At 46.7% G+C, this 22,910-nt stretch overlaps 1 protein-coding gene across 3 annotated transcripts in view; it reads left to right on the top strand.

The window, feature by feature from the left end:
- The first annotated feature begins 597 nt into the window (after positions 1-597).
- The window catches only part of LOC134573384 (cholesterol 7-desaturase nvd-like), a 41,837-nt gene continuing 19,524 nt past the window's right edge, over positions 598-22,910 (top strand). Inside the window, exons 1-3 of one of the 3 annotated variants that reach the window (XM_063433121.1) lie at positions 598-729; positions 3,325-3,406; positions 3,544-3,612. In XM_063433121.1, the coding sequence (XP_063289191.1) occupies positions 3,561-3,612 (52 nt within the window). In that variant the 5' untranslated portion in view covers positions 598-729; positions 3,325-3,406; positions 3,544-3,560. Of the gene's footprint in view, positions 730-3,324; positions 3,407-3,510; positions 3,613-22,910 lie in introns of all 3 variants that reach the window. The other 2 variants (XM_063433120.1, XM_063433122.1) reach the window with 2 other exon arrangements.

Below are 22,910 nucleotides of genomic sequence, written 5' to 3'. Positions count from 1 at the left end.
GAGGATAATGGAAGGAGAAGGCATGGTGAGGATAATGGAAGGAAAAGCCACAGTTAGGATAATGGAAGAATAGGAAGGCACTATGAGGATAATGGAAGGAGAACAAGGCACGGTGAGGATAATGGAAGGAGAAGGTACGACGGTGAGGATAATGGAAGGAGAAGGCACGTTGAGGATAATTGAATAAAAGGAGGATTGATGAGGATAATGGAAGGAGAACAAGGCACGGTGGGGATAATGGAAGGAGAACAAGGCACGGTGAGGATAATGGAAGGAGAACCTGGCACGATGAGGATAATAAAAGGAGAAGGTACGACGGTGAGGATAATGGAAGGAGAAGGCATGTTGAGGATAATGGAAGAATAAGAAGGATCGATGAGGATAATGGAAGGAGAAGGCATGTTGAGGATAATGGAAGAATAAGAAGGATCGATGAGGATAATGGAAGGAGAAGAAGGCACTGTGAGGATAATGGAAGGAGAACAAGGCACGGTGGGGATAATGGAAGGAGAACAAGGCACGGTGGGGATAATGGAAGGAGAACAAGGCACGGTGGGGATAATGGAAGGAGAACAAGGCACGGTGAGGATAATGAAAGGAGAACAAGTCACGGTGGGGATAATGGAAGGAGAAGAAGGCACTGTGAGGGTAATGGAAGGAGAACAAGGCACGGTGAGGATAATGGAAGGTGATGAAGGCACGGTGAGGATAATGGAAGGAGAAGGCTCGGTGAGTATAATGGAGGGAGATCAAGGTACATGTGAGACTATGAATGAGAACAAGGTGAGGCTTCTGTGAAATGGGGAGGATGGGGTGAATTGGATTAAATCTCATACAGAGCAGAAGGACAAATACTAGTCACATATGGAATAATCATCACTGACAATAAAGAGAGAAAGGGAGAATAGCACTACCTCTTCTCTTCAACTCAAAGGGTTAACCAAAGTGTAAGACTAAAGCAGCTAGCAAAGTAAATAAATCATCAGAGTAATTCTATGGTTTCAGTAAATTACGTGACTATTCACTCGGAGAGATCACTCTCTGGAATGAGCCAAACAAATACGCTTTTAATTGCTAACCTTTGTAATAAATTTCTACAAAGCTAAAAGTTTCTGCATGCCAGAGATAGATAATGTACCTGTCTGGCTCTCAGAGGGTTAACCAGAAACACAACTTTCCGCAGAGAGAGATGGGTGGTATTTCCACAGACTGTCTAAAAGGGTAGTAGGTACCTAGAACAACCTTCCAGTGACTTACTTTTCATCCACTAAGTGTAGGAATTTTTGAATAAAGCAAAGATGGCCTTGTTTTACAGAAAAGTGTTAAACACATTGTCCCAGGAATGTCAAGAAACCGACTCACTATAGAACTTCTCACTCTTTGCATAAAATGGGACAAGGCGTGGTTGTCCGCTAGTTCAATCACTATACACTTTGTATCATGTTGGTGGAATCCCCGGCCACCATTGTAACAAGAAACTTTTAGGACACACAAGGAATAGAAGTACGACCCTGTTCATACAAATAATCTTTTCGTATCACTGCTATTAAATCTCAGTGGAAAATCCAAAAAACGTCTCTCCTTACTTGATTAAAAGTACATGAGAGTGCCATTTCCAACTATAAATTAAAATCAGTTTTAGGTCAGAAACCAGACGTTCAAACTAGTTGAATGTCACGTTCAGCCTTTATCAAGTTGTAATATAGGAAAATGAAAGAGGAGGTATATTTATAGGTGGCTGGAATTAAAAAAAAATAAAAGAATGTACTGGGCATATTGTAGTCAGGTAACGAGGGATCAAAATAAATGATATAACAGGAAAAAAGGCCAATAGTGTAGGACGATAGTGTAGGACCGCCAAAGGCACCATGTAAAAAGGTTGCTCCGTATTTAATTACCTTATTATTTGCAGATCTTGTTTTTAGAAAGTATTTGCAAATTCACTCACAGCAGCACTGAATCCAATACATGTCAAGTAAATGGCCTTTCAATAGAGACAGATTAATGGACATATCAATCAATTAGCAATAATTTGCCAGCCAAGTTGGAGCTGTGATGGTTAACTCTGAAATATCTGCTGTGTCACCTATCATCAATGTGACCATCTATTAGGAGGTAAAGCTGAAAGGATTTGAGGTAGGGGAGTGAGAGCTAAAATCTAGAGGTAAAGGGAGGTAAATAAAACAAAGAAAGCAGAGCGAAGGGGTAGTAGATACATGGAATTGCCTTCCAGTGAGATCTTGCATAGAAGGCGTAAAAAGATATCACACATAGTCAATGCTCCATCAGCAGATAGACTAACACTAAATTTAAAGGGTTAATCTAATCACCAAAAGCACTCTAGTTCAAAGAAGCACACCACGCACCATAACCACTACATCCCGCTAAAGAACTTTTTAGCAATTGTTTACTTGGAGTCTACCAGGTAACTCTTTTGCGGTTCCATTGGAGCTGGAAGCTCCAGCAAGGAACTTAATTTACCTTCACCGTACTAATCCCTAACATGCAGCTGTCTCACAGGCTGAGAGTGTCACTGAGCACTCTCATCCATAGAACGCACCATGCACTGCTGGGCTTAGCTCAATACAAGAACTTCCAGCTGCTGAGGAGGAGGTGACTATTGTCCAGTGGACCCCAGTTAAGTTGTCAAACCATTCTTAAACGATTTGACTAAATACTTTCAGGATAAACTATGAATACAACAGGCAGTGCCTAAGTACTGACACAAGGTAAAATCAATGCTGGTGAAATATACGTATTTCCGGGTCTCAGAGTGGCCGGACTTAACGTCTGACACCAACCAAGGTCAGGGATACAGAATGAGGCAAATAACCAAAAGGTCAAGGATTATAGAAAGAATAGTCAAAAACAAGTCACAGTTAGAAAAGAGAAATATAAGATAAATACACGCTTTGACAACCAATAAACGGGCAGAAAAGAAAAGCCATAACAGGGGGCCTAAATATCCGTAGGAACTCAGATATTGGTCAGTCCCTGTGACGTCAGAACATGCGTGCATGTTTACGTCATTAACTGTATGCTAGGAGGTGGAGCTATAACGAAGCTCCGTCGAGAAGCAACCAGTGTCTACCCAAATGCCACAAGGAGATGAAGCCGCATGGTAGGCAGTCCGGATTGGACATGCTGATCAGGCGCAAATACGTGATCGCACCAATCCGGTTCCGTAACACATACTTTGTCAGGGTACGATGATACTTCTGAAACCATGACTACTACTGTAGAAGGTTTCATTTCTCAACCTATCTTAGCACAGTGTGTTTACTTTAGAAGTTCTAATGCTCTGTTAATTGATTGTTTGTGCAGAGTAGCTTCCTTCACATGAAGAGATGGGAATTATTCCAACCCTGTAGACTCCTGCACAATTTAGTTCCTAACCCCGCACAATGTGAGTATTTTATTTTATTTGTCGAGTATTTAATTATGTTACAATGTTAGATTTTTTTTAACTAACATTATTTTTATCTATTTTTTACTAAATGTCTTCCAAAGGTACTCACTACCTCTATGATCCTACTCTATTAGAATGAAGAAAGAGGTTAATGCTGGGCAAAAAAATTCCGGATCATCGGAGCTGCAGGACCTGCAGAACAGGTGGGAATGTATGAACTTTCTAATTTAGAAAATGTATTACATATATATTTATTTTAAGCGGGTGTCAGGCCTACAGCGTGTACTCTGCCAACCTCTGCAAGTGCACATTGCCACTCATATCTGGTGTCAAAATAGCATGCATTTACTGTAAAACCAAAAAACTTTTTTCACTGTTATAGATTGAATAGCAGTTAGTTGTCTTCAAGCGGGTGTGTCAGGCCTACAGCGTGTACTCTGCCAACCTCTTACAAGTGCACATTGCCACTCATATCTGGTGTCACAATAGCGTGCATTTAAAACCAAAAAACTTTTTTCACTGTTATAGATTGAATAGCAGTTAGTTGTCTTCAAGCGGGTGTGTCAGGCCTACAGCGTGTACTCTGCCAACCTCTGCAAGTGCACATTGCCACTCATATCTGGTGTCACAATAGCGTGCATTTAAAACCAAAAAACTTTTTTCACTGTTATAGATTGAATAGCAGTTAGTTGTCTTCAAGCGGGTGTGTCAGGCCTACAGCGTGTACTCTGCCAACCTCTGCAAGTGCACATTGCCACTAATATCTGGTGTCACAATAGCGTGCATTTAAAACCAAAAAACTTTTTTCACTATTATAGATTGAATAGCAGTTAGTTGTCTTCAAGCGGGTGTGTCAGGCCTACAGCGTGTACTCTGCCAACCTCTTACAAATGCACATTGCCACTCATATCTGGTGTCACAATAGCGTGCATTTAAAACCAAAAAACTTTTTTCACTGTTATAGATTGAATAGCAGTTAGTTGTCTTCAAGCGGGTGTGTCAGGCCTACAGCGTGTACTCTGCCAACCTCTTACAAGTGCACATTGCCACTCATATCTGGTGTCACAATAGCGTGCATTTAAAACCAAAAAACTTTTTTCACTGTTATAGATTGAATAGCAGTTACTTGTCTGCAAGCGGGTGTCAGGCCTACAGCGTGTACTCTGCCAACCTCTGGAAGTGCACATTGCCACTCATATCTGGTGTCACAATAGCGTGCATTTAAAACCAAAAAACTTTTTTCACTGTTATAGATTAAATAGCAGTTACTTGTCTTCAAGCGGGTGTGTCAGGTCTACAGCGTGTACTCTGCCAACCTCTGCAAGTGCACATTGCCACTCATATCTGGTGTCACAATAGCGTGCATTTAAAACCCAAAAACTTTTTTCACTGTTATAGATTGAATAGCAGTTACTTGTCTTCAAGCGGGTGTGTCAGGCCTACAGCGTGTACTCTGCCAACCTCTGCAAGTGCACATTGTCACTCATATCTGGTGTCACAATAGTGTGCATTTAAACCCAAAAAACGTTTTTCACTGTTATAGATTGAATAGCAGTTACTTGTCTTCAAGCGGGTGTGTCAGGCCTACAGCGTGTACTCTGCCAACCTCTGCCAGTGCACATTGCCACTCATATCTGGTCTCACAGTAGCTTGCACGCATAGAACCACTAATCCAAAAAAAAATGACAGGCAGAGGCAGGCCACCCCGCAGGGGCCGTCGTGGTCGTGGTGCTGTGATTCCCTTTTGCCCTAGAATAATGCCCAATTTTCAGAGGCCACGTACCCTGAACTTGAAAAGTTCTGAGGACATAGTTGACTGGCTAACACAGGACACCCAATCTTCTACAGCTTCCGCTCGGAACCTTGACGCACCATCCTCCTCCAGCTTAGCTTCGGGCACCTCTCAAGGTACCACTCACCCGCCTGCCGCCACTAGCACCACAGCCGCTTCACTTTATCTGTCAGAGGAGTTATTTACACATCCGTTTGAAGAAATGAGTGATGCGCAACCATTATTGCCAGAGGATGTAGATAACAGGGATATGTCTCAGTCAGGCAGCATTACACACATGGACGTACGGTGTGATGATGATGATGTTGTACCCGCTGCTGCTTCCTTTGCTGAGTTGTCAGATACAAGTGAAGCGGTTGATGATGACGATGCGTCCATGGATGTCACGTGGGTGCCCGCTCGGCAAGAAGAAGAACAGGGCGAAAGTTCAGATGGGGAGACAGAGAGGAGGAGGAGACGAGTTGGAAGCAGGGGGAGGTCGTCGCAAGGAGCTAGTGGCACAGTCAGACAGCATGCATCGGCACCCGGGGTCAGCCCGACAGCACGCCAATGAACGCATGCTGTGTCCACCACCAGAATGCCGTCATTGCAGTGCTCAGCAGTGTGGCATTTTTTTTTGTGTGTCTGCCTCTGACAACAGCGATGCCATTTGCAACCTGTGCCACAAGAAACTGAGTCGTGGGAAGTCCAACACCCACCTAGGTACAACTGCTTTGCGTAGGCACATAATCGCACATCACAAACGCCTATGGGATCAACACATGAGTACAAGCAGCACACAAACTCAAAGCCGCCATCCTCCTCCTGGTCCAGCATCTTCAGCCACGTCAACCACTGCTGTCCTCCTTGCCCCCTCTCAACCATCCGCCAGTCCGCCTCTCGCCTTGAGCAGTTCCCGCTCATCTGCCCACAGTCAGGTGTCTGTCAAGGACATGTTTGAGCGTAAGAAGCCAATGTCAGAAAGTCACCCCCTCTCCCAGCGTCTGACAGCTGGCTTGTCTTAACTCTTACCCCGCCAGCTTTTACCATACAAGCTAGTGGAGTCTGAGGCGTTCAAAAAATTTGTGGCTATTGGGACACCGCAGTGGAAGGTACCCGGACGAAATTTATTTTCACAAAAGGCAATCCCCAACCTGTACTCGATTGTGCAAAGGAAGTAATGGCATGTCTGGCACACAGTGTTGTGGAAAGGGTCCATCTGACCACTGATACCTGGTCTGCAAAGCATGGTCAGGGCAGGTATATCACCTACACTGCGCATTGGGTAAACCTGCTGACGGCTGCCAAGCATGGAATGCGTGGCTCTGCAGAGGAGTTGGTGACACCACTACGACTTGCAGGCAGGCCTGCTGCCACCTCCTCTACTCCTCCTACTCCATCCTCTTCCATAACCTCCTCGGCTGAGTCCTCTTCTGCTGCTGCGTCTTGCTCCACATCAACGGCACCCCGCAGCTCCCCAGGTACTATTCCACATCCCGGATACGGCAGTGTCACGCCGTCTTGGGTTTGACTTGCTTGAAAGCAGAGAGTCACACCGGACAAGCACTCCTGTCCGCCCTGAATGCACAGGTGGAAAAGTGGCTGACTCCGCAGCAACTGGAGATCGGCAAAGTGGTTTGTGACAACGGAACAAATTTGTTGGCGGCATTGAAGTTGGGCAAGTTGACACATGTGCCGTGCATGGCACATGTGTGTAATCTGATTGTACAACGCTTTGTGCATAAGTACACAGGCTTACAGGACGTCCTGAAGCAGGCCAGGAAGGTGTGTGGCCATTTCAGGCGTTCCTACACGGCCATGGCGCACTTTGCAGATATCCAGCGTGGAGCGTGCCCTGCGAAGAGTGCTGGATCAGGCCGTAGATGAGCGTGAAGAGGAAGAGTTGTGGTCACCATCACCACCAGAAACAGAAACAGAAATCGCTTGCTGGACCTGCGACAACGCTGGAAAAGGATTGTGAGGAAGAGGAGTCAGAGGAGGAATGTGGCTTTGAGGAGGAGGAGGAAGACCAACCACAACAGGCATCCCAGGGTGCTCGTTGTCACCTATCTGGTACCCGTGGTGTTGTACGTGGCTGGGGGGAAGAACATACCTTCATTGAGATCACTGAGGAGGAGGAACGGGAAATGAGTAGCTCGGCATCCAACCTTGTGCAAATGGGGTCTTTCATGCTGTCGTGCCTGTTGAGGGACCCTCGTATAAAAAGGCTGAAGGAGAATGACCTGTACTGGGTGTCCACGCTACTAGACCCCTGGTATAAGCAGAAAGTGGCTGAAATGTTACCAAATTACAAGAAGTCGGAAAGGATGCAGCATTTGCAAAATAAATTAAAAAGTATGCTTTACACAGCATATAAGGGTGATGTCACAGCACAACGGGAATCTAACAGGGGAAGAGGTGAAAGTAATCCTCCTCCTCCCACGACCACGCCGGCAAGGACAGGACGCTTTAAAGACGTGTTGTTGATGGAGGACATGCGGAGCCTTTTAAGTCCTACGCATCGCCACAGCCCTTCGGGATCCACCCTCAGAGAACGACTCGACCTACAGGTAGCAGACTACCTCACCTTAACTGCAGATATCGAGGAGCGATGAACCCCTTGACTACTGGGTGTGCAGGCTTGACCTGTGGCCTGAGCTATCCCAATTTGGGATAGAACTTCTGGCCTTCCCCGCTTCAATTGTCCTGTCAGAAAGGACCTTCAGTGCAGCAGGAGGTATTGTCACTGAGAAGAGTGAGGTCAAAAAAGTCTAGATTACCTCACCTTTCTTAAGATGAATGAGGGATGGATCCCGAAGGGACTGACAGTGGGCGATACATTCGACTAAAAAAGGCCTGATGAGATGAGCTGCCTTGGGCTAAAAATGGTGACCCTATGTAGGAGGAACAGTCCCTATTCTGCTCTGTGTCAGTGTGTATCAGGGTCCCTGAGGACAGGTGTCAATCCATATCTGCCAAGTGACCCTATGTAGGGGGAACAGTCCCTATTCTGCTCTGTGTCAGTGTGTATCAGGGTCCCTGAGGACAGGTGTCAATCCATATCTGCCAAGTGACCCTATGTAGGGGGAACAGTCCCTATTCTGCTCTGTGTCAGTGTGTATCAGGGTCCCTGAGGACAGGTGTCAATCCATATCTGCCAAGTGACCCTATGTAGGAGTAACAGTCCCTATTCTGCTCTGTGTCAGTGTGTATCAGGGTCCCTGAGGACAGGTGTCAATCCATATCTGCCAAGTAGGGAGAACAGTCCCTATTCTGCTCTGTGTCAGTGTGTATCAGGGTCCCTGAGGACAGGTGTCAATCCATATCTGCCAAGTGACCCTATGTAGGGGGAACAGTCCCTATTCTGCGCTGTGTCAGTGTGTATCAGGGTCCCTGAGGACAGGTGTCAATCCATATCTGCCAAGTGACCCTATGTAGGGGGAACAGTCCCTATTCTGCTCTGTGTCAGTGTGTATCAGGGTCTCTGAGGACAGGTGTCAATCCATATGTCAAGGTGTCAATATGTCATATGTCAGGTGTCAATCCAAATCCATTGTGATTTAGGAATGTTAGGTGATTTATGCCCTTTATGGATTAAAACCAGACTCTGCATCAACTGTGTAATTTTCCATGGGAGTTTTGCCATAGATCCCCCTCTGGCATGCCACAGTCCAGGTGTTAGTTCCCTTGAAACAACTTTTCCATCACTATTGTGGCCAGAAAGAGTCCCTGTGGGTTTTAAATTTCGCCTGCCCATTGAAGTCTATGGCGGTTCACCCGGTTCGCCGGTTCGCGAACATTTGCGGAAGTTCGCGTTCGCCGTTCGCGAACCGAAAATTTTATGTTCGCGACAACACTAATCACTATGTTCAAATTTACACATTTAGCCTTAGTCCGTTATTAATATACTTCTTTGGACTCATGCGTTACATCCATTACTAGTGCCCATACGAAGCAACACTTTATCCGTTTCTTTAAATCTTTCATAACACGGCACCTGAGAATATTCATATTTATTTTTGGCATCTCTTACAGAAAACAGCAATTTTACTACCTCTCCATTCAATTATTATTCTGCAAATAACCTAAAATCCTGCATGAAATATTTTGCATCCTTTGGTTACTGTCCGTGTATTTCATCTTCTCTTATACCAATCTTGGTTTATTGGAGAATGAAGGGTTAATATCTCCTCTTAATGTTTTCATAAGTTTTTATCCCAGTTAGTACTATTTATTTCATCTGTTTCTTTAAACTAGTGTGTATATTACAGCTGGTAAGATCTATCTTTCTATTACTACAAGGATATAATGATTTGTAGTCACAAATACATATTCCTCTGTGTAAGAATTCTGCAATAATGTAATATTTTGTTTATACTATATTGATTAACTAATCTTTGAATCTCCTTTTTTTCTGGCATACTAAAGGTTAACATTCCTACGTCATTCAATGGGCAGAACAATCCCGATGACGTTTTTGTAACTAACGAATCACATTCACTCGTTAAGGACCAATCACAAGTGATTTTCCCCGTTATAAACGGAGTGTCTCACACCGACCGGTTCCCTTCTGACGAGCCTGGTCGGGTGAAACACGCGCGTCAAGGGATCTAACACGCAGCCTGATATACTAACAGGATGATGTTTTTCTAACGTTCGCGCTCTATTTTCTTTTATGTTTTCTGACAAGCCGGGTGGGATTTAGGTGCCCAATACAGATATGCACCGTTGTGTGACCATTGAGGTCTACTGCTAAATATATTCTTCGTATTTAATTCTTTTTTATTAAATTTTATATCAATAAAAACAGACACGACAAAGAAGATACAATACAACAACCGAGAGGGGTATTACAGGACTACAACACATAGGGTATATCAGATTAAGTCATATATATCTAAGATATAACTCTTCCAATGCATATAGGTTTGAGATACAATATGAATAAGTCGAGTCATCACATTTCTGAGAAACCCACTACCCAAAGAGATAAGACATATCAGACAAATATAACTGGTCAGAGATATTGACATAAAATAACAGGTCGAGAGTTCCGTATAAAAAAAAGAAAAAGTTAAGATAAAAAAAAGATAAAAGCAAAAAGTAGCACTATTATCAATATATGGTCAGTATATGGTCCGGGAGCCCATAAGATAATATCCAGTACTGGGTTTCGGAAAAGTCTATGGATAATCCATTACATTTATCCAGATGTTTCAAACCAGCCCTTTAGTCATATCAACAAGATTAGAGTATAATATCAGAATATCAACATTCGGGTGATCATTCATAAGGATGGTCCCTTTTTCCATCTCTAGTTGATATAATAATTGGGCTTTAACTTGGTCTCTATTGGGGATCAAGGTACTTTTCCAGAATCTCGCGATAAGAATTTTAGTTGCTAATAAACAATGTATAGTCACAATTTCGCGAGCATCCTTTATTTCTTCACCCATAATATGGAGAAGGGCAATTTCTGCTTTATGCTCCAATCTAGGGCCTCCGATCCTATATATTAGATTGAATGAAATATTCCACAGAGGCTTAATTCTGGGATAAGCCCACCAGATATGGAGCATAGAGCCGTCCTGTTGGAAACACCGCCAGCAATTTAACGGATTAGAGTTGGATATTTTTGCTAGTCTAATCGGTACCAAATACCATCTGTACATAATTTTGGTAAAGGTCTCTAAAATATTCAAACAGTGTATGTCTTTTTTAGTCACCCTTAAGGATTTACACCAAATGTTGAATGGAATAGAAATTGCCAAATCCAAGTTCTCATAAAGTTTTTTTGTTGAATTTTAGTTTTTTCTTTATAATATTCCATTCTTTTAGTGTTTGTAATAAAGATAGAGGATATTGAGATGGAATCTCAGCCATTTGATTATTGTGACTTGCTTCTCTCCAAAGGAGAAGTTCAAGGTTATCTAGTACAATTCTAGCTGCTTCGATCTTGTACCAAGCTTCATTTTTAGAATCACTTAGTTGTAAATTGCTGGCATGTACCAGCATATTGGCCTGATATATTTGGGTAATGAAGGGGTATCCTAATCCCCCCTGTTGGGCTTTCCTAGATAGGGTGTACGTATTAATTCTTGGTCTCTTCCCTCTCCAAATATATGATGTAATACTACTTTGTAGCATACTTAACCAGTGTGTAGATATCGAGAGAGGGAGGATCCCAAAGAGATAAGCCCATTTTGGGATTATATAGGCTTTAATGGTGTTGATCCTTCCCCACCAGGAGATTTCATGCACTCTCCATTCTTTTAATCGGGCGTTAGTTTCTTTTTTTTATATTCCAAAACCCTTTATTTAAATATGTTTATTAGAGTCGCAAAAAAAAAGCGTAGGCATACTTTTTTTGAATTGCTAAAAATAACATTTGGTTGCCTGCGCAGAGGCATATAAATCAGATGAGACACGCAAGAAAGTAAAGTAAATCGGATGTACATAGACTCTGCAAGATTTGGTATAACAAGGGCATTTAACAGGAATAAACATGCTGGTGAGGAAATTAAGTATACATTAACTGTGCGAGATCCGTTTTGGCTGCAGATAAAACTTAAAGGACCATAGCCATAGGACTGCCAAAAGGGAAGCTTAATTATGAATAAAAGTTGTGCATCTGATATGCGGGTGTTAAGTATGAAATAGTCGATAAGTGCAGGATGTGCTTAATTGCGTGACCAAATGTTCAGGTCTGTATGCGTGAAGCGGGCTCTTCTCGAGCCAGGTGCATGCGCTCTAAGGTAAAGTGTAAGCATGTCAACAAACGTTATATATGACATCTGTCTGGCTATCAAGTTAACAATAATAAACGGCATTAAGTGGTTGCCCCAGAGGGCCCTGAAATGTAAATAGTAAGGTTATCTTTTGAATTAAGCATTTATTACCTAACTAAAGAATAAAGATATATTGCGATGCATAGCGGCCTGGTAGCGCAATCTCAGATATTAAGGCTTCCTGATCTATCGGATTTCAGAGGCCTGGTGCAGACAGGTCATGCAGTTTAACATTAATGACAACATAGGTATGCCATAAAATGAGTGTGCAATCATTTATGAAGTTACGGAAGCAGTTTATATGCTTAACTGGCCAGCTAACGTTCCCTGAATTCTTAAAGGGCCTGTATAATGATGCTAACTGTGTAAAAATTAAATGCATGCGTGAAAATAATAAAGTAAAGAAAAATAAATGCGAACTGTAGAACCGGTCAGCTCACTATGTAGACTGGAGTCACTTCACTGGAGGAGGCGTTTTATCGCCCAGCATGCGGGGGCCATCCCGCCCGGGGTCATCAGCCTCCCGACCACCCCTACAGACTTCCCAGTGATATGACTTCTGCTTGCGTTGAGGCAAGATATGCTTCTGTATGCTGCTCTTCGATTTAGCCGCACCACTAGTCCACACAAGGTATGCATGTTCATGCTGGGCAAGTTACCCACATCCAAGTCCCCCAGACACCCCCAATATAGCGAACCCCCGTCTCCTGCACCTCCCCAGCTGCATCGGAGCCCCCCTGGAGCTCCAGCTCCGGTATGCCTCACCCGCCTCCGGTCTCATGCTTGGTGCCGGCACGCGCCCACCCGGCCACCGGTCCGCCGGGGGGCCCGTGCATCCCAGGTCCACAGGGCTCACAGAGGTAGGGGCATGTTCTCCCAGACCACCACCTAATCCAGGGACCGGGGCCGGCTCCATGCCGATCAGTTTGCCACCCGGGGGAGTTCAGCCGCGGGGTCCACCACCTCGGGGGCCGAGGTGTCTCAGGGTGGTACTTTGGTATTTGTAAGTGTGGCACACCATGTGGCACACCATGTGTCGGGGTGAGTAGTCCGGCGGCCATTTTAATCCTGCGCGGGCAAGCCCCACGCGCCGGGTAATCCTCCAGTTTTTGAAGCTTGGACTCCTGGGCCGGGATCACCCCCCCGGCCAGGGGGGGGAGCAGGGCCAGGCCGGGACCCCATCCTTCGGTCTTTTATTGCGTGTTACAGTCTTTGTTTGTCCCAGGCCTCAGGGGTTTTCTCCGCCAGGTTTGGGCTGCCAGCGTGGCAATTGGCATGTCCCTTTGCTCCTGGGCATGTCCCCACATAGTTATCCATCTTTTCACCAGGTTCTGGTGGGTTCTCTTTTCATTTATTGATGCTTTAAGCAGCTAAGAGCCGGAGCTCGTGTAGATGGCTGCCGCTCGGCTCGGTGGCCCGGCCCCGCCCCCGGCGTTAATTTCTTTTAACAATTTCAAAAAATTTATTTCCATAGTCCTTTTTGTATCTGCAGATATAATCACCCCTAAATATGGAAACTCTTTTTCCGTCCATTTAAAATCAAAATCTTTCTTTAATAATGTTAATTTGTCTCTTTGTATATTGATAGACATAGATTTTGTTTTATTCATATTCAAGCTATAGTTTGAGACACTACTATAGTTATCAAATTCTTGCATTAAATATGGGAGGGAAACATGAGGCTCTGTAATAGAAATTAAAATATCATCTGCATACAAACATATCTTCCATTCATCATCTTGTGTACCCATTCCTCTAATCCTATCATTTTGTCGGATATTATTCGCCAAAGGTTCTATTGATAACACATATAGTAGGGGAGAAAGAGGGCACCCCTGCCTTGTCCCATTATTAATACTGAACCAGTCTGAGCATATATCACGAGTTACGATAGGAGCTGAAGGGTTCGAATAAATAGCCCCAACTGCATCCATAAACCACCCCTCAAAACCGAATTGTGAGAGAGTTCTCCTCAAAAACCCCCACCCGACCCTGTCGAAGGCTTTTTCAACATCCACCGACAGGTATTCTTATACTTGTTACTAATTGCTACCTGACAAAGTAACTATCGTATGTGTTACAATATATCAGCTACAGCCTTATAGAACCTTTTTTGACATATTGTCACTCATTTCTCTGTCTCTAGGCATCACTGAATATCCTTATCTCATACTGAATGCCCCCTTTACGATGTTTATCAGACAGTTTCCCGGTATGCACAGATGTGTGCTTAAGTACATAATATATATAACGCACTTTATAATCTTCTTATTCTAAGTTACCAGACCGTGCATTTCATTTATTACATTTCTATTTATTTAGTTCATTCATTTTAGGTGTTCACTTTTTCTTTAGTGTGAGTGTTACACTCTGGGTGATTGCCATATTTTTTTTTTTTTTTAATTCTTTATTTTTGCACACGATAGTTAAGGCAAGATTCATACAACTTGAAGGCTTGCGCAGAAGCCAAAATATACACAAACAGTTTTGTAAATGCAACAATGCAACAACAGCATATAGTACAAGCCACTTTGATAATTCTATACAACTTGCCCCCCATCGAGGGTTTTATATTGTTTATACAGCATAAGTATTAAAATTCCTCACTTTTGCACGAGGGTGTCATAACAGGAACGGTACTATTGGGTGTCCTGCTTAGAAGCCTCAGTGGAAGAGATCGGTCTGAGGAAAACAATCTTATCGACAGCTGTCCTCCAGACACGCTTATCCCTAATTTCCATGGCGCCTGATCCCCATCAGGGATTTGGTATTATGCTATACGTTTTGGCTGTTGTCTTCCGATTTCTATTCGATTAGAGGACCAGGAACACAAGGTAACGTGTCCGGTTAGCGGTAACCAACAGTAGTGATACAAGAAGTCACCTAATAGCCATAGCTAAACCATCCCGAGCTTCCCTGTACAGGTCGTCACGGTCAGCTGACTCTAGTTGGAGGAAGTTTATAAGGCTCGGGGAATTACCCTTTGTCCTACAAGGGTCCTGTCAGGAAAATGGTATCCGGAGAATACGATATCTCCGCATTCCCTTATCGCACCGATCGTACCTGAGGAGATGTTGGGTAGACAGGCAAAGTGAGGAACCAAGAAGAATAAGACCTTCAATAAAAAGAAAAGACCTACCCCCGAAACGCGTCACCGAGAAATCAGGGGTGGTCCTAGAAGAAAGAGAAGTAAAAATTCAGAAGAAGAGAAGAGAAGAAGAGGTAAGGCGCTGGAACTGGGACGCGGCGAGAGCGGGGCAATCAGCCCGGGGCATCGCGGGACCGGCAGTGGGAAAGCCTAGGAGCCCTCCATGCCCCATCTTCCCGGTGAACATGTTCCGTTTACGCAGATCCTGCTACGCTATTATCCCAGGGCTCCCAAAGTTTTATGAACTTCTCTGTCGTACCCTTCACCCGTGCCGTCAGGTCGTCCATCAATCGGCAGTCTCGGATCCGTGATATCACGCCTGAGATCTCCGGGCCTTCCGGGGAGAGCCATGCTTTCGCAATAGTACGTCTAGCCCCGAGGGTTAGTTTATGTACCAATGTCTGCTCCCGTTTGGTCCATCCGTCAAGGGGTCTGTTCAGTAAGTATACCCACGGATCCAGTAGTAGGGGTTTGTTAAAGGTCTGTGTCAGTAGGTCCTCTACTGCCTTCCAGAAGCTACGTAGTTTCGGACAATCCCACCACATGTGGAGGTATGTACCTTGGTTACCACATCCCCTCCAGCAATCATCGGTATCCAGTTTGTGCATCTTATATAGTTTGACAGGGGTGATATACCAACGGAACATAGTCTTCCATGATTGTTCCTGGAGAGTGACGCAGACGGAGGAGTTCTTATTAGCCTCCCATATGTCCTGCCATTCCACTCCCTCCAGAACCTCTCCCAGATCTGCTTCTCACTGGTCGGCGTAGGCCAGACGGCCCCATTCTTTGTTCTCCGAGCTAAGGTGGGCGTACAAGAGTGTTATCATACCCTTAGGGACGGATCCTTCTCGGCACAGCTTCTCATAGAAAGTCATCCCTGTGTGCGCAGCTTCCTTTATATGGGGCTTTTTGGCGAAGTCCCGAATCTGAAGATAGCGAAAGAAGTCTGATGGTGTTAAGTGGGAGTCCCGTCTAAGGTCGTCAAACAGGATTATCTGTCCGTTGTGGTAAAGTTGGTGAATCCGCCTTAACCCTAATCCTTCCAGATTCCTAAAATCTCTAGGAGCCATACCCGGCGGAAATTCCCTATTCTGGAGAATCGGGGTCAAGGGGGAGGGGGAAGATGACAGTCCGTATTTGCAATTATTCTCGTCCCAAATGCGGAGCGAGTTCTGGATGGACGGGCAAAGTGCCCGTGTCGGGGGCCTGTATTCCTTCTGGACCCACATGATAAAGTGGGGGACGTCTCTCCCCGTCATCCTGGATTCTATCTCCACCCATCGCCTCTCCCCTGTCGACGAGTGCCACATCGCAACCTGAGTCAACTGGGCTGCCAGGTAGTAGAAGTAGATGTTTGGTAGGCCCAGTCCCCCTCTATCCCTACGTCTGTAGAGGACTTGGCAAGATATCCGATGTCTCCTATTCTGCCATATAAATGCGCCGATTGATCTTTGTAGCGGTATCAGTTGGGTTTTTGTAACTCGGATCGGCAAGGCTTGGAATAGGAACAGGATGCGCGGGAGGATGTTTATTTTAACCGAGTTACTCCGTCCGATCCAGGAGATGGGCTTGTCCGTCCACTTCTCCAGGTCTCCGGTCAGAGTGCGAATCATGGGGTCATAATTAGCTGGGTATAGGCGTAGAGGGTCAGCCGTAAGTTGTATACCCAAGTATTTCAGGGCGTCTCTTTCTATTTTGAGGCCGTTGGTCTCTTGAATGCGGTGAACGGTGGCATCTGGCAAATGAATCGGCATTGCGCTGGTCTTGCTCATGTAGGCCTTATAACCCGATGTCGCACCATACTCACTGATGACTCCTTGTAGAGCGGCCATGGAGTCCAGAGGGTTGGTAACGGTAAGGAGGATATCATCGGCGTATGCCGATACGGTGAACTCACTATCCCCCACCCGTGCTCCCTGTATGTTTGGATGATGCCTTATAGCTTGGAGCAGAGGTTCCAGAGCCAGTACAAATAAGAGGGGGGAGAGTGGGCAACCCTGTCTTGTACCGTTAAACAGCCGAAACGGCGTCATAGGGGCTCCTGTGATCCGCACTTGTGCCTGAACGTCGTGGTACATGGCCTTCGTGGTTGTTATGAATTCATCCGGGAACCCCAGGTGTTTCAGTACCGTGAATAGAAATTGCCACCGCACCCTGTCAAAAGCCTTTTCTGCGTCGATAGCTACCACCAGCGTCGGTACTTTCGAGGTCACTTGTTGCCAGATCAAATCAATATTCCTCCGAGTGTTCTCAAACAGCTGTCTATCCGGAATAAAGCCAACTTGGTCGGCGTGTACCAGAGAGGTCAGTAACGGGTTTAGCCTATCTGCTTGTATTTTCGCCAAGATCTTAAGATCATGGTTGATCAGCGAGATAGGCCGGTAGTTTTCAGGTGCGAGTGGGTCCTTATCGGGTTTGGGTATCAGTACAATTGTAGCGAGGGCCATTGTCGGATCCAGCCGACCTCCCTGCCGGAGGTCGGTAAAGAGCCTGGTCAGTGGAGGCACTAATTCTTCCCTAAATATTTTATAATAAGAGCCCTCGAAACCATCAGGTCCCGGTGCCTTATTGCCTTTCAAGGTAGAATAGCTTTACATACATCCTCCTCGGAGATTTCCCCGCAAGAGTACTCACGGCCTCCCTCTTAAGTTTGGTCATCCCAAGTTTATTAAGGTATTCAAGTATGATCTTTTCCTCACCTTCATCACATGTCTGCTGATCCGGCGTATGATTGTATAATTGTTTATAGAAGTTTTCAAACACCCGAGCGATCTCGTCGGGCCTCGTTTTGGTCGAGCCGTCTGGGTGTCTTATGGCTGTTATATGAGAGCGTTCCTGTCTGGGTCGCAGAGTCCTGGCAAGGAGAGAGTCCATTTTGTTGGTTTTTTCGTAAAAAGACCGCCGCGACCATACCATGGAGCGCGCCGCATCGTCTAGCAGCAAAGTCCGGATGTCCCTCCTAACAACCTCCAATCGTTCGTATGTCACCGTATCTGGGGCCGTTTGATGTTTCAGTTCAAGGGTCCTCAGCCGTTCCAGCAGATTTTCCAATTGAAGATGTTTCATTTTCTTTCGTCTGGTAGCCAACTTTATGAGGGAGCCCCTGATGACAGCCTTGTGGGCTGCCCAGATCGTGCTCGCGGAGACATCCGGGGTATCGTTCGTGTCAAAATATTCAAGGATTTCCAGACGGATCTGTTCCCTCTAAGCGGGGTCCTGTAGCAAGGATGTGTTTAACCTCCAATTCCATGGAGAGGCCCCGCAAAGGCTGCCCAAAATAATGGTCACGTCGGCATGGTCGGACCATGAGATGTTACCGACTCTCGAGTCGACTATCCTGGGCATCCCCGTTGCATTGGCGAAAAAGAGATCGATCCGTGAATACGTACCATGCGGCGCCGAATAGTACGTGTACTCCTTATCCCCCAGGTGGTGGGCGCGCCAGACATCCACCAGGCCCGAGTCCGTCAAAAACCGGTTAAGCAACCGATCTTGGCCCCCTCGGCCTTGGGACCTCGGGGTACCGTCCCTAGTGCTCCTGTCTACTGCCGGGTTCGGAGTGGCATTGAAGTCCCCTCCGACATAAACCATACCATGGGGCAATGTCGCAATTTTCTCCTGGAGATTCTGCCAGTAGGCGGGGTCCGGTTGATTAGGGGCATACACGTTGATGAGGTGAATCGTATGCGAGTGCAAGATGCCTGAGACTATAATGTACCGCCCCTCCGGGTCTGACTCTTGGGCCGTTCTCCTGAAGGGGCAGCTGGATTTGACCAGGATGGCCACTCCATTGCGTTTACGGAGCGACCTGGCTTTATAAGAACCCTTGAAGACATGGTCCTTCAGGCCAAACTTGGCCTGCTTAGGGAGGTGTGTTTCCTGTATAAATGCTATATCTGTATGTAGCCTCTTGAGTTCCTTAAACAATAGGCAACGCTTCCTGGGAGAGTTGAGACCCTTGACATTCAAAGTAGTGATTTTAAGTGTCATCGTGTGTCACGGTCCTCCCAGCTTCTGAAGACCGGGACATTCGGATCCCCACTCCCCCCCGGGTCCCGCGACCCCAGCAAGGCCCCCCCCCACAACCCCCGCCCCCCAGCTCCGCACCTCTTAAAGAGAGAACAAAGAAAGAGAAAAAGGAAAGAAGAAAAGGGAGAGAAGAACCAGGGCATCCAAACCCAATTGGATGCAGAGAAGCACTGAACTCACCAGTAGCCAGTGTTTTGTGGGTAGCGTGTTCCCTCATCCCCCACCACGATCAACGCGATAAGGGAGCAAGGATCCCTGAGCTCCCACTCGATCGCGCCCGCTAAGACCTATATGGACCTAAATGGGCCTAAGTAGAGCCCCCACCGGTTATTGAACCATTTGAGACATGAAATCTGCCACTGTGGTACCCTGATCAGTCATCTGTCTATGTCTCGTCTGTTGGGCCCGCGGAGCGGTGTCCACCCTCCCCCCGTCTGGGGCCTGAGCTAGGTCAGGGCGGGTCAGACCGTATGGGCGGGCCTGGGACCGGAGTCCGAAAGTATCTCCCGTGGGGAGATCCGCTACGCTCCTCCATCCGTCTACAACCCCGCAGCATCCACAACGGAGCAACATGTATAGGGGTCCCACCGCAAGTTATACCTAGAGTTGCAAATGTGAACCCCAATAAGAATGAGCATAAAACAGTGATAAACATATATGTCAAAACGTGTGTACAGAGCATATAGTGTAAGTACTTTTAATAAAGCTGCAAGGTTAGCAACAGTACGCAGCCCATGTCTGGATGAAGCGCCATCGCCATCGCCATGCGGGGGGGGGGAAGAAGCAGGGCAAGCCCCACAAAATCAACCCATGGGCCGCCACGCCCCCCAAGGGGAAAGCCCCGCAATGCGGGGAAGTATAAGGTAAAAATATGAGACAGGAAAAGCAGGGCCCCCCCCCCCCGCATGCCGACGGCGCAACCACTGGGCCCAGCAGCCGGAGTGAAACCGGCCGCGTCATGACCGATACCATGTGGCTATATTCAGGCCTGTACCAATAAACTTTCAAGCTGTAAGTTGCAAGTCAGGGGGTCCAAATGACATCCCTCAATCCCTTTAATGAGGCGGAGCCTCGACCTAGATACAACGCTAGACAATGTAAGAAGCCATGTACAAAAATCAAAACAACGGTCAACTTGATGCCCTTATACAGATACCAGCATACTAATCATATCTGTTCCCCTAAGTATTTACATATATATATATATATAAATATTTTTTTTTAAGTCAAAAAGTTCGTTTTGTCCGTAACATAGGGACGGAGGGGTACACAGTGGCGGGGAGACACGTATGAAATTGAGGCCAGAGCAACTTGTCCCGATTGAGCTAATAGTCCCCCTTTTTTTTTTTTTTTTTTTAAACTTTTTTACTAAGTTAAACATCTAAATATACATACTGTGTTTGGTGTTTTTAACAGTTTTTAATTATTTTTCTTTCTTTTTTTTTTTATAATTATTTTGTAACTTTGTCAGAATCAAAAGTCCAAACACCTGTACACTTGATTTTTTTTTTTTTTTTTTTGGTGTATGATTTGTGCTTTGTGCTTTCGGTGTTAAGGAGTTAGTGTATCCCCTGTCAACTGTGATTTTGGAGGCATTGTATGTGTGTGTTAGGCGGAGAAAGTGCCGAACCCTTTCCTAAGGCATCTATACACTGAATCCTATAGGAGGTAGAGGGGGGGGGGGAGGCGAGGTGGGGGAGGGAGACGGAGGGGGGGGAAGGCAGGAGGGGGGAAGGGGAGGGTGGGAATTCGGGGGGAAGGAGGGAGTGGGGGAGGGGAGGGGGGAGGGGGGGGAGGAGAGAAGGGGGAGGGGGCACAACGATCCAAAAACATAAGTGGCATAGCAATACAATTACAAGCTAATTACAATAAACGTGACAATTACAGTTCCGTCCTGGTGTAGTTTAACTTAGGGACAGACAGGGCAGGAACAGGATGCCCAGTAGGCCGGTGACTTCGGGTCAGAGACCCAAACCCGCTGAAAAAGCCCACACATATAGACACCCAGCCTCGAACCCCCCTAAACCAAGTGAGGGGTACCCGGGCGGCCAAAAAAAAAAACTTCCGTCCGTGGCAGAAGTGGCATACACTAAAGAAGGGGAAACAGTCAACTGGGGGTAACAAGTGTTTCTGCAGAGGAGTCCCGCAGTGAAAGCATCAAATAGAGGCAGAAGGGGTGGCAAAAAAGGCACCGCTGGTCTGGACCCGGCCAGGGCTTTAAAAAAAAAAAAGGCCCAGCATTAGCCCCAGCCCCATAACCCGTACCCCCACCCAAAAGGGAAGACGACAGCCTCCCCGACCCGTGTGGACCCCCCCCCCCATCAGCCCCCCTCCTCAAGGGGGAAAGCAAAAAATGTACCTCTCCGGGGACGGACCCGAAAGGCAGGAGTCCCCCGGGTACGGTGTGGGTAAGGCACATACAATACCCTGCGACCTTCAGCGATGGCTCCTGGCTCCGGCGGCACTCCAGTCGTTCGGCAGCTGAGGGAGGTCATCGATGTACAGGGAGACGTCTGGGATCTCTGAGGGCGGCTGAACTACAAGGCTCCGCAGGAAACGCTGGGGATCGCCGCCAGGTGATAGAACGTGCGCCCGGTCACCCCGGAACACCTGCAGCTTGAAAGGGAAGCCCCAGGCATACTTCAGGCCTGCTCCTCGCAAGGCCTCAGTGATCGGCCGCCACTCCCTCCGGCGTTGCAGTGTCGAGGGCGCCAGATCATGGTATAGGGAGACAACAGCCCCCTCGTGCTGGATGGGCGCATCTCGGCTTCTTTTCATGAGGGTCTCCTTGGTGCTGAAGTAGAGGAAGCGTACAATGACGTCCCGCGGGGTGTTGATGTCCGCCCTCTGGGCTCGCAGGGCTCTCTGCACCCGCTCAATGTGCCACTGTTCTTCAGGGAGGTCAGGGAGGAGAGGCCGTAGGAGAGTAAGCAGGGTCTCCCGCAGATTTTCGTGCCGCACCTCAGGGAGTCCCCTAAGGCAGAGGTTGTTTCTCCGGGACCTATTCGCCATGTCCTCCAGTGCCAGGTCAGTATCAACCATGCGGGCCGCCATCCGATTCACCCTTTCGACTACGTCGTTGTGGGCTCGAGCGGTGGTATCCATGCGGTCCTCCAGGGCTGCAGTGTGTTCCCCCAAGGCCCCGATATCTGCCTGGAGTACAGCCGTGGATCTGGCTATTTCTCCCGCCAGAAAGGCCCTGACTTCAGCCAGCTTGGCCAGGACAGTATCCTGTTCAGCGGTCGACGCCTCAGTATCGGCCCGGGTCGGGGTGCGCGGAGATCCTCCGTCGCCATCTTGGCTCCCTGTCCGACCAGGCCGTTGCATGGCGAAGTGGTCGAGGACGGAGGCCCCGGATTCCGCTGTTTTTTCCCCCTGCTTTTTCGTTATCCTCCTCTCCATGTCTGGGGACCCGTTTTGGGGTAATTTGCGTATAGATAGGTCGCTTTAGTGGGCTTTAAGGCGCGGTGAGTGCGGAGCACTAGTGAAACACGTCCGTGTTCATCGACGGTTCGGCCACGCCCCCGTGATTGCCATTTTTATACAATTTTTAATATTATATCGTTTCAATAAACTCTTTTTTTGTTTTCAATTCTTAAGCCCTTTACTGGCATTTCAGTATATCTATAACACCTCCTCAGTTGATCCCAGTACCCTTTACACTGGTACACTATCCCCACTTATTTGTGTTAATTTCTACTAGGGGTTATCCCCCTTTCTCTGTAGTGTACCTAAGCAAGATGTATTCAATTCGTTTTTATT

This window comes from Pelobates fuscus, chromosome 9, assembly GCF_036172605.1.
Source record: "Pelobates fuscus isolate aPelFus1 chromosome 9, aPelFus1.pri, whole genome shotgun sequence".
Taxonomy (NCBI): Eukaryota; Metazoa; Chordata; class Amphibia; order Anura; family Pelobatidae; genus Pelobates; species Pelobates fuscus.
This window is presented reverse-complemented; position numbering and strand designations above follow the sequence as displayed.